The following is a 12,426-nucleotide window of genomic DNA, read 5'->3' on the forward strand; positions in this document are numbered from 1 at the left end:
AACTCTGTATTCGGCAAAGTAATTTCATCATCCTTTTAGTTTATATAACTTGACAAAAAGATTGTATTCTTATTTTCTTCATTCAAATATGTACATACATACATACATACATACATACATATGCATATATATAGCCAAAGCAATTAAAATTAGATAATATGCCTTATATTTAAACGTAAAGTATGAGTATAGACTTTAGTCAAATCTTAAGGGGGGAGTGGAAGTTACTGTTCCTGGCTCTAGCATGAGAATTTTGAACCAAATTTACAAGACTAAAGACAAAATAGCACTGTAAATGACTCATTACTCCCTTATTTTTGTATAATACCACATGGCTCTTTGATGTTTTAAAATATTCACATAATCTCGCTATGATTTTATGTAAAATAGAAAATAGATGGAAAGCATCTCTGGCTATGGTGATTGATCGAGACACGCTCCAAAAGTGCGTGTGATGACATTAAAATATCCACTAAATTCATCTATTATTTTAAATAAATATTCACTTAACCCATTCGTAATTTTATATTTATCAACATATTCTCCTATTGAATCCCCCTATGGTTTCAAACAAAGAGGTAATTAAACTTCCATTTAAGTAAGTGTTTTTTTCTTTTTCATTTTTTTTAAGTGGGAGGTCTTAAATTAGCGCTTACGTCAGGGTAATACGAGCATTTTAATTAATGCTGTTTTGGAGACTATTTCCATCAAATTTTCACTTTATATAGAACTACAAAGGGTTATGTGAATATTTAAAAACTTTGAAAGAATATTGGATAGAGGCTTATAGCAAGTGATAAAACCAATTCTACCTGGCTTTTTTACCCCTGAATTTGGGATCTAATTGGTGTTGAAGGTGCAATTCACTATAGCTAGGGTCATATCCTTCTTGTAATCTAACTTCTGGTCATCACACATGTTTTAGGAAAATAATAGGCGCCAGATTCTATGACGATTTTGATCTTTCTACCAAACCTCTTGGTAATAAACCAAATAAGCGTCAAGGCTCACCAAGAGATGCAGTAGGCCACGGGACTCACACTGCATCAATAGTAGCTGGAACAGCAGTTGCTAATGCCAGTTATTATGGCCTTGCAAGGGGCAAAGCAAAGGGTGGAGTACCCTCGGCTAGAATAGCTGCATACAAGGCCTGCTCAACAGATGGTTGCAGCGGTTCCACCATCCTCAAAGCAATCGAAGATGCCCTCAGTGATGGGGTGGACATCATATCAATTTCGATCGGTCAGAGTTCAGTTTTTCAGCCTGATTTTCTGAGTGATCCAATAGCCATTGGAGCTTTCCATGCTGCAGAGAAAGGAGTAATGGTCATATGCTCAGCTGGAAATGAAGGGCCTGAACCTTATACCGTTGTTAATTCAGCTCCATGGCTGTTCACTGTGGCAGCATCCACTGTCGACCGTGATTTGCAGTCCATTGTGATTCTTGGAAACAAAAGATCCTATCAGGTATTTATAAATTAAGAAATTTGTGCTGTCTTTTCTTTTTTCCTAATAGGGAAGGGATGGAATTTAAACTGCGAGAAGGGGGAAGAGGGATTAGGATGTAGGATCTCTAAATCCCGAGACCTCATTCTTAGCTACTCGATTAAGGTTCAAATAAAGACTACCACATCAATTAGGAGTATAATTCACTTCGTGTTTAATGTTATGTTTGTCATACTTACCAGTCTGGAATGGTTTCTTCGTTATTTCATATACCAAGTCTACAATGTCCAGGAAAATCTGAAATTTTGGTTTATTTACTAGAGCCATAAATCAAGTCTAATTCTGGGACATAACTTTTGAATATAAATTACAAGTCCAAAATGCTTAAATGAAGTTATTAATTACTTGTTTACTTTGTTTCTTTTTGTTTACATGTTTACTTTGAATATTAACAATTAAGCAATATGTGATGCAATATGCTACAAATTATATTTGAAGGATTTTTCTAGCCAGTGTTGAGGACACTTGTTAGTACACTTAGATTATGCTAACTTATCAATTTAATGCATCACATATGACATTTATTACAATCCAGCATTTAAACACATCTCTAAATTAGTTTCACTATTAGTAAAAATCAACCCTTGAGACCTCTCTTAATGGGTGTCCACCCATATTCGAATATAAGGCTGGACTTCCACCGAGTTTAGCGATTTACTCATTTTAAAGGTTTATGTTTTATACTGTTTAATTTCCTATCTGGAAATACTAAGATGAGATTTGGTTATTTGTCATCGTGTTTAGACTAAAGTATCACATTGGAATTTGACACAATTAAATTATATTGATTGTGCCTGTGAATGTATTTGGCTGCTGCAACACATGTTGCGTATATGACTATATGCTTATAGATTTACAATTGAGTCTGCTTTCACAAAATCTAGAATTTTATCTTTGTTGTTCCAAACAATGTAAAATAGGGGACTGCAATTAATTTCTCGCCTCTGAACTCATCAAAAGCTTATCCTCTTGCATTTGGAGAAAATGTTGCAGCTCGTTTTGTCTCTCCATCAGATGCAAGGTAATCCTTGGTTTTCTAATACAACTTTTCTATTTGTCCATCGTATGACATGTTGACTTTTTAAAAAAAAAAAAATTTTCCAGTGAGGATGGGTGGAACTTTAGAAGCAGAGACGGGGATCTGAACCTGTATGAATCTTGACTTCTTAAAATGCTTAAACATAAATAAGCCCAAAATTGCCAAGGAACAACTAAAGTTCGAATTAGACCATTGTTGAATTTTTTCTTTTTCCTTTTTTGGAAGAGCAGCGGTTGAAAACTGTGTGAAAAACAAGTACAATTAGTGTGAGTGGGGACTGTTTGATGAGCCTGTACGCTGCGTTAGGAATTGTATAACTAGAATAGAACTTATCCTGACACTCTTTTGCTTTCATTTTTGTTTTAATAAAGCAATTTTTGGTGCATTTAGGCCCTTAACTTTTATGGACAAATTATCCCTAGCAATTAAGGTTCCCTCCGTTTGAACTTGTTTATCTTGTCATTTTGTCTTAATGAACTAAAATGGAATTGTTAGTATAATCAATAGAAGAAACATTACACAGTTATTTAACTACTTGTAAAGCCATTCAACTTTTCTTTTAGGGAGAATGTTGTTTTTCTCCCCAATATTTGGCCTGCATGCGAAACTCGTCCCTATTGTTGAATGATCAACTTAATTTGCATATAGTATTATAATTTCATTCTAAAATCCTCAACATCAATATTTGGAATTTAAGGGATTATAATGATTAAAAATTACTAGGGACTAAAAGTGTAAAGTTAAAACTGTTAACTAATGGAAATTCGACTATGAAAGTTATGAATTGTTGAATTTTCATCAATTGTCATAAATCTATCTAAACTTAGAAACTTAGAAACCACATTTGACTTGATTGAAACATTAGGGACTAATATAATACACAGGCAGACAAAATATTAGAATTAAATCTGCATTTCTCCGTTTCTTTTAGCAAAGAAAGAGTTTACGGGTCCGATAATCCATCTCTACATAGCCAAACTTGTGTGAATTCATGCAAAAGTTTGTTTCTCTTCTTCCAACTCATGTAATTGTTTAATAAACGAATAATAGTAAAAGTGTATCTCCTGAATTTTTCTGGATTGCAACTATGTCTGCACTTCTCGTACAACACTTTTGTTTCATGTACAGTTAATATTTCTTATGCTATGCAGGAATTGTGCTCCAGGGTCGTTAGATAGCAAAAAAGTTGCTGGAAAAATAGTGATTTGTTTGAATGATAACCCAACAATATCAAGGATGATCAAGAAGCTGGTAGTAGAAGATGCAAAAGCTAAGGGTTTGATATTAATTGATGAGGAAAAAAGAAGTTCACTACTTGATTCCGGCATATTTCCATTTACAGAAGTTGGGAAGCAGTCAGGATCTCCAATTCTCAACTATCTAAATTCGACCAAGTAAGAGTAACACTTTCCTCTCTAAATCCATGTGAAGTCATTTATTTTAATTCAAGAGTAGCTTTTCAATTTTGCCGAGAAGGCTTTGTTGAGTGGCTATTCCTTTCTTACTTCTTAAATTTCACCTCCACCTCTCCCCTGTTAGAAAAAATTATCTAGTATACATTTTTAAATTTAAATCTAATAGAATGACCGGATGGGTTAAATCATCCATCAGTTTGCTTTCTTGTCCTCAAACTTGCTAAAGCTTAGGAAACCGTTCTATTTAAGGGAGATTCAAAAAAGGCTGGGCAATTTATTTATTAAACCGTAGAACCAAATAGATTAAGGTGAACTGGCTGATTCATTACCAGTAATATAATTGATACAAAATTTTGAAATTCAGTCAATTTATCTCTTTAAGACCAATATTTGTATTACAGCCGATTGCTAATGCAAGTTGCCAGCAATTAACTAGTCGTTCCCGGTCCTTCTTCTTTACTTCATCATAAGTTGCAATTTCATTTTTTCTCAATAATCTTAACTCTACATAGCTAAGTATATATGTATACATCAAAACTTACACCTTGTAAACATTTTGACTATTTAACATAATTTATGTAATTTCATCATGTTTTCATTTTTCATTTGATATGTGGATTCGTTGTTTAATTGAATCTATATTTCTTTAAAATGTAAAATATGCATTTAACTAAATGCTTTTGGAATAACTTGTCCATCTTTTATGAATAAAATGTTTTTTGGTTAAATTCCAAAAGACTCCATTTATTTTGTGGAATGAAAATTGACACACAAGTTTACTAAGATTAAAATTTATACAAGTATTCCATAATTTATATAAACAATATACTTGTACAATAATTTTAGTTTAACTGTTACATAGTGGGTCAAATCCAAACTAGATCCATCATTATTTCAATGAGTCTTAATCTAATTTTTTTCAAACTAATCACACCTAACCAGACAAAGACCCTTTAAGAGTTCTTTATGGATCAGAGTAGAGTTTTGTTTTCAATAATTCAGACTTAAAATCCAAACCTACATAGACCCATGCACACATATTTTAACTATTAATTAAAAAAGTAGTGCAACTACGTATTGTAATCTCTTATTAATTAGAAAATACTTCTTTCTAAAATAGTATACTACTAACATTTATTTAAGTTTTGTTTGAATGACATTCTATGAATAGTTTCCATGAGCAAATTTCAAATTATATGATGACGTCAATTGACTTTTATTAGAAGGTGGGAAAAAGTGGAAGAGTATTAAACGAAAGCAAGTTTATTCTTTCAATGTAAATATAATTTTTGGAAGAAAAAATTACTTGATATAGCATTTATGCTTTTAGTTTTTCATTGTTACGTGCAACATTTTTTAAGCATTGATTTTATTATTTAAATTGGTAATTACATTAGATTTAACCAATCTTTAAATTTAGTATTTTTTTCTTGTTTTTATCCTATTGTCTCATTATTTTTAATTGCAACTTATGCCCATGGTTACCTAAAGGCATGTAATTAAAACTTTTAGATACTTACTCATAGTAAGTGGCTTGCTTCACAAATCATAATAGCTTATTCACAAGGTAGATAAAGTATATGTATTGCTTATTATCAATGATTATTTAATTTAGGAGGGATGGATTGGATGGTACGTAAGGAGGGAATGGAAGCGAGAAGTCCTGGGTTAAGATCTCACATTTACACTAACCTTCTTTTAATATTTGCAAGATGGACCTATATATGATCAACTTTTTAAAATTCCTCTATATATTGTAAAACTCGGAAGTATACCTGGTAATTGGGCGGGTTGGGCGGATTTTGGGTGGGTTAATGTTGGGTTTTCATTTAAATGGGTTACACCCAACCCGCCCAATTTTAGAGTGGGTTAATTTTGGGTTGGGTCATATTGGGTCATCTCAAACCCATGACCCAATATATTAATTAATAGATTTTGATACATAAACTCTCTCAAATACATTTTTACATACAAAAAAAAAAAATTCACACACATAAACACATTTTCACATAGATACACATAATTTTACACACTAAAACACTCATAGACACAAAAATATACTCACTTCTTAAGCTATTTTGAAATATGTTATTTTTACACATACAAACACATTACAATACACACTAATATACTTTCACAAATACACACACATACTAACTATTTAAACTACTTGGATGAACTCTCTATTTTTTATACAAGTAAGGATTTTCAAACTGGGTATAGCTTTGGTCCAAACTAAGAGATATTTTAAAACTCAAATTCTTATTTATTATTGCATGGGACACATGTCAATCAACTAAATAATGTAACGAGTGTAACGGAAAAAATTATAACAAAGAATCTCTTGTCAAATAATTAGCTTTCAATAAACCATATCTTTATAATTTCAACATTTAGCATAAAAATCTTTAGTGAAAGGATTAACAAAAATTTGGCTATTACTTCAATATTTAATCGCTCCATAAACGAATTTTTACAACACTTGTCTCAGAAATGTTTATTGATATATATTTGCCATAGGGACGACTCTCGGTCAACTAGTCATAGGCTGATGATTCTTGCTCTACAATAGCAGAGGTCAAATTACGTTTAAATGATAATTGCTAACCCCTTTACTAAACCATCAAAAAGTCCAACCAAAATACAGGGAACTTACTCCAAAAATTAACACTTTTTTTTTTTGCCCCGGGGTTTTTTTTGGGGGGGGGGTGGTGGTAACAGTTTTGTACACAAGAATGTCTTTTTCCATGTGTCAACAGGATGAGTTATACTTGCATAAAAAACATACAAAGAGGGAAAAGTTGGGTAATAGGTGCCCAACACAAATACCCAAACCGCCCAAAATATATATGGATTTTTATTACCCAACCCAAAATTTACCCAATACCCAACTTACCCAACCCAACCTCTTAAATTAGTGGGTGGATTGTTGGGTTTTGGGTATAATTGCCAGCTCTACTCGGAAGTAAACACTGGAAAGGAAAAATACATATATTACAGGAGTTACACGAGCCATTTAACTTCTTTATGTAAAGTATGCATTGTAGTACCTCAAGAATGAATAACATCTCAACGGGCCAATACAACACACATCGCATTGCATTTTATATCAAAGATGTCAATTTGATGAAAAGTTTCGCAATTTAGTACTTACAATAAAAATTAAGGGTGTGGAAAAATATAGAAGAAAAAAGGATTAAAAAAAAGAAGAAGATGTCAAGGTAGAACAAAATGGAGGAAAAGATCAAGTCTCATTAGCGCTATTCCACTCATAGATCTTGATCAATCTAGAACCTACCCAATCTACATTTGAGAAACATTCAATAGAAGAATGACCATGCTTACCACATAATTAGAACCTAGTCATTCTGCAAGTAATTTGGATGGTCACAAGTAATTTTCTCTAAAACAGGAATCCAACAGCAACGATACTTCCAACATTTGAAGTTCCAAATTTTAAGCCAGCTCCAATTATTGCAGATTTCTCTTCAAGAGGTCCTGGATCACTGACAGAAGACATTCTTAAGGTTATATAACACATAAAAGTACAAATTTAAGTTTGATTCAAGCATTTAATTTCAACATCACTATTGGTTCATTTTTAAACTAACATTAAAATTTGAAAACGTATATTTGTAGCCTGATATTGTAGCTCCAGGGGTGGCAATTTTAGCAGCAATGATTCCAAAAAGTAATATGGGTGACCTTCTTCCTGGAATGAAGCCATCGTCGTTTGGCATAAGATCTGGAACATCAATGGCTTGTCCACATGTTACTGGGGCTATGGCATTTGTTAAATCTATTCACCCAAATTGGAGCTATTCAATGATCAAATCTGCTCTGATGACTACAGGTATAATGACCCAAAAAAAAAAAAAAAGTCGTCCATTAATATTATCATGCATTGTTTTGAATACTTGTACCATATTTGGGAGGAACATTGGTCTAGAAGAAAGATAAATAAAATAAGTTGCAAGAGGACAAACATAACACTGACATAGAAAAAAATGATACTTATTAATATTTTTTGTTTCTTATATTCTTCTCATTTTGCCTTGTTGTACATAAAAATTTATAGGATGCATTATGCACTCCAAAAAGAGTTTCAAATACAAATAAAATAATACATGATCTTTATGTATTGTGTCTAAGTTTAGCAAAATGAATTGATCAAAATTTGTCCACACAAAATACACTAGTTTTAATTAGTTTATGCATTCCATCGGTTTGGAATATCGTCTATCACAATATTGGAGTACTTTCAATTGTTTCATGCACGTCTATGAAAAGACATATAAAATACTAATAAACAATTTTGAGGTTCCAACGAAAATTTTAATCGTCCGTCATCTTGTTCATGCGTTTGCATTGTGTCTTGAATATTGACTTAATTATTCAAATAATATCGTTTTAGTTTGGTTAAGTTAATTTATAATATTAATAAAGCACTAGAATATAAAAGCATTTGAGCATTATGCCTAAAAATAGTGACAAAGGAAAAATGTTATCATGTCATGGTTTTAGGGTGAAAACGGAAGAAACCTTCGAATTTTTTGCTGTCACTTTGGTCTACATGCCGTGAATTGTAACTTTTTCTTTATCAGCTCAACAAAAGTTTTAACTTATTTTTCTTATTGCAGCTACTACATCTAACAACTTGGGAAAACCAATCACAAATACTTCAAATTACAATGGAAATCCTCATGAAATGGGGGTTGGGGAAATCAGCCCTCTTGGAGCTCTTCATCCTGGTTTAGTATTTGAGACCACTACCAAAGATTATTTGCGGTTCCTTTGTTACTATGGCTATAAAGAAAAAGCTATAAGATCAATGTCAAATAGAAATTTCAGCTGCCCAAGAAACTCTGCCAAAGAACTTATCTCCAACGTCAATTATCCTTCCATATCAATTGGCGAACTTGACAGATCCCAAGGTGCAAAAAGAGTCAAAAGAATTGTGACTAATGTTGGTCCACCAAATGCTACATTTTTCTCTTCGTTACGAGCTCCACCTGGTCTGACGGTCAAGGTGATTCCAAAGAAACTTAGTTTTACAACAAGTGTGAAGAAATTACTTCTCAAAGTCTCATTTAACAGCAAATATGCCTCAAAGGGTTACAATTATGGGGCTATACTATTATTTGATGGCTCGCATACAGTTCACATTACATTTGTGGTAAATGTAGTATAAAGCAACATGCAAATTTTGCATGATAATAATTGAAGAACTTTTTTCCTCAAGGCTAACTTCTATATGTCTTCTCCCAACCAGATATGTGGAAAAAATAATGCGCCCTATTAGAGCAACTTGTTTGTCTATACCTAATTATCCGTCTTTTCAAACATATGAACTAAAAAATCTTAGTGTTTGCTTCTTGTTTTTCATGTATATATAGAATCATTGAAGAAGAAAAGACTCTAATAAGAATAATTTGTTCCCTCAAATTGAAAGCAAAAATATTACCACTTCAAATACTCAAAACAAACTTATTCAACTAATAGGTAGGGGTGGCAATCGAGTCCAAATCAGGTTAACGGGTCGGGTCTTGACCTGTCCCGTCAAAAAATTTGTCGACCCGAACTCGACCCGTCAACCTGTGACGGGTCAGGTATGCTGACCTGAACCTGGAAATTACAGGTTGGCGGGTCAAGTGGATTGACCCGAAATGACCTGAAATTTAGGTTCGGACAGTTGAGCTTGCCCCTTTGCAGTCAAGGGCCATTAGCCGGGCCGTCTCTCTCCCGATTCCGCAGGCTTCAGTTTTGGAGCAGCCTAGTGCTGATTTGTATCCCAATGCTAGCCAATGGTACCATTCCGTCTCCTCAAAACTTGCCCCAAGCTTTCCTGGAAAAGCTGTTGGAGTGAGAATTGGCCAAGGTGTTGCAGCAGAAGCTGCTCTAGCTGTGGTGGCCAAGGAAGCACCAGCAGCAGAAGATGATGATGACCTTGATCTCTTTGGTGATGAAACAGAGGAGGAAAAGAAGGCAGTAGAACAGAGGGAGGCTGCCAAAGCATCCACCAAGAAGAAAAAGAGTGGAAAATCATCCGTTCTTATGGATAGTAAACCTTGGGATGATGAGACAGACATGAAGAAGCTCGGCTGCATTTGCTGTTGAGAAGAAAAAGGGAAGAAAGATTTAGTGTTAGGTGAGGTCCGTGAGTGAGGAGTTGATATTGAATCCAAAGAAAATTGAAGGCTTCAATTATGTACCGTTAGTGCAATTGATACCGAATCCAAGGGAAATTGAAGGCTTCAAAGCTTTCAATTATGTACTGTTACCCTTAGTGCACTAATAATTGTGTACAATTAGTGTTTAGATAATTGTTTTAATATTTATTTATTTATTTTTATTTCTGATTCGGGTTAGCAGGTCAACCCGATTTTGACCCATTTTGACCCGATTTTTTTTCGGGTTTATCGGGTCTGACCTGATTCTGATCCGAATCCTCAAAATCTAAACCCAAATCCATTAATTCCGTGCTAGATTCGTGTCGGGTTTTCAGGTCATGTCGGAAATTGCCACCCCTACTAATAGGTAACAAAATTTTGTTATTATTTAATAGGTCAATATCAACTCGATTAAATTAATATTAATTAAACTAAATTAAATGTAAATCCATGACAAGTCTATTAACAATCAAGCTTATAAATTGGCCACCGCTATGTTGAATAATTCATAATGACCCACTTGGGCGACTTATATATTAGAGTGTGGCAACCTAACCAATCCCTAGTTGAAAATAGATAAGTCGTTTGCCTATCACTCGTTGGGGCTTTAAGCTTGACAAATTAAATGTATATCCATGACTAGACCTGGCAATTATAGCCAAAACCCAACAACTCACCCAACTCACCCACTAATTTGAGAGGTTGGGTTGGGTAAGTTGGGTTTTGGGTCAATTTTGGGTTGGGTAATAAAAACCCATATATATTTTGGGCGGTTTGGGTATTTATGTTGGGTACCCATTACCCAACTTAAGTTAAAAAAACAAATAAAAAAATTAAAATCAAGAAACAAGAAAAGACCTGAAACCATGTAATGAAGCCAAATGTTGGATCAAACAAAACATCTCCAGGCCAAAGTTTTATTCGACAGACTTGTTCAAGTCTTATCTGTAGTTCGAAATATAGTTCGAAATGTGTTTACGAAAAAAAACAAAATAATATAGGAAAAAAAAACTTTGTATCCCGCTTCTAACTTGAGATTATGAAACTTTTCTTAACAAAATTCACTCCCTTGGCTCAAATTCAACCATTAAAACAACCAAGAATCTAAGGCAAGTAAGTTCAAATAAGAGCTATAAAGACAAGTAAAATTTCAGAGCTCCACACTCTCTCCCCTTTAAAAGAATTTCGTCCTCGAAATTCTAACCTTTGCTCGCACAAAACTTGATGTTACAGGATTTTCCTCTAATTCCTAAGTGGCTTTCTCTTACTCATAGTACTGCTAAAAACTTACCTGGAGAGAAAATCTTATCACGTAAGGGCTAAGCTAATATGCTAAAGAAGTTTAACAAAGATATTTAAATGTGTAGGGTAATATAGGCTTAAAACCCGATGAAAAGAGAAAGCGATAACTACGAAACTTGGTTACTACTTCTGTTAGATTTTGAAATCAAACACTGTACACTAGAAATATGCTATTTTCTTTAATCGAACTGCCTTCCTTCATTATTAACGAAAAAAAAATTCTTGTTCAAATCCAAGAACAAGGAACAGAAATTGAATCACGGATAGGAATTTAACTCCAAACAAACACAGATGTTTAATATCACGAATCAAAACATCAGGCACTATGTTCACTGTTTCTAGCGGAGATACAACTTATATATAAATTTTTCACTATATATAGTCTAATAAATACAGCTATTTCAAGTAAAACATTGCTAATTGCTAATCTTAACTATTATAACAGCTTCACCCTCATGAAATTCATTTATCTTGGGCAGTTGTTGTGAGGACCCGTAAATTTTCTTTATCTTATAATATGTTATTTTCTTTTCTTGCATGCATTTTCTTCATGAAACCCTATTATATTGCTTCTTCCGAGATTTTTATAAGTAAATATAGTTTTTAAATCATTTTTCTAGTATAAGTTAGTTCTTGAGAAATTTGGAGTGTATATTGGGCATGGGGCCCGCTAGTGTATTAAGTGAGAAATTCGGCCAATTAAGTTAAATTTGGCATAAAGGGATTTAATTCCTAGGTGTTAGGAGATAATTAGAGGTTACCTAGATGGATTAACCATGGGGAGACAAGAAAATGACTTCAAGCAACAACAAATTGCCAAGTGTCATCACTTAGTCAAAGTAGACTTGCCTAACTTTTGCCTAACTTTCTTAACTTTACTCAAATCCCAATTTTGACCCAAATCATCTTCATTTCAGCACCTCCTTGGCCGAGCTTCACCTTGAGAGAAAAGAAAAGAAAGCTTCAACCTTTCATCTTCCATTCTTGCTTAAATC

The 12,426-nt window shown here is 33.5% G+C and overlaps 2 protein-coding genes across 2 annotated transcripts; both read left to right on the forward strand.

Annotated features, from left to right (window-relative positions):
• The first annotated feature begins 416 nt into the window (after nucleotides 1–416).
• Nucleotides 417–9,178, forward strand: LOC113759885 (CO(2)-response secreted protease-like). The gene is made up of 7 exons (XM_027302462.1): nucleotides 417–445; nucleotides 926–1,466; nucleotides 2,426–2,526; nucleotides 3,696–3,938; nucleotides 7,372–7,486; nucleotides 7,599–7,812; nucleotides 8,600–9,178. The coding sequence occupies exons 1-7, from the start codon at nucleotides 417–419 to the stop codon at nucleotides 9,148–9,150; spliced, it is 1,794 nt and encodes a 597-aa protein (XP_027158263.1). The 3' UTR covers nucleotides 9,151–9,178.
• Nucleotides 9,179–9,247: 69 nt separating this feature from the next.
• On the forward strand, nucleotides 9,248–10,076 carry LOC113759886 (elongation factor 1-beta 2-like). Its single transcript, XM_027302464.1, has 2 exons — nucleotides 9,248–9,325; nucleotides 9,672–10,076. Exons 1-2 carry the CDS (start codon nucleotides 9,248–9,250, stop codon nucleotides 10,074–10,076), a joined length of 483 nt encoding a protein of 160 aa, XP_027158265.1.
• The last annotated feature ends 2,350 nt before the right edge of the window (nucleotides 10,077–12,426 follow it).

Source organism: Coffea eugenioides, chromosome 2, assembly GCF_003713205.1.
Source record: "Coffea eugenioides isolate CCC68of chromosome 2, Ceug_1.0, whole genome shotgun sequence".
Classification (NCBI taxonomy): domain Eukaryota; kingdom Viridiplantae; phylum Streptophyta; class Magnoliopsida; order Gentianales; family Rubiaceae; genus Coffea; species Coffea eugenioides.

Coding starts and splice junctions, on each gene's coding strand:
- LOC113759885 (XM_027302462.1), top strand. CDS start 417: ATGGTGATTGATCGAGACACGCTCCAAAA. Junction 2,527..3,695: donor GTCTCTCCATCAGATGCAAG/GTAATCCTTGGT, acceptor TATGCTATGCAG/GAATTGTGCTCCAGGGTCGT. Junction 7,487..7,598: donor TGACAGAAGACATTCTTAAG/GTTATATAACAC, acceptor GTATATTTGTAG/CCTGATATTGTAGCTCCAGG.
- LOC113759886 (XM_027302464.1), top strand. CDS start 9,248: ATGCGCCCTATTAGAGCAACTTGTTTGTCTATACCTAATTATCCGTCT. Junction 9,326..9,671: donor ATGAACTAAAAAATCTTAGT/GTTTGCTTCTTG, acceptor GCCCCTTTGCAG/TCAAGGGCCATTAGCCGGGC.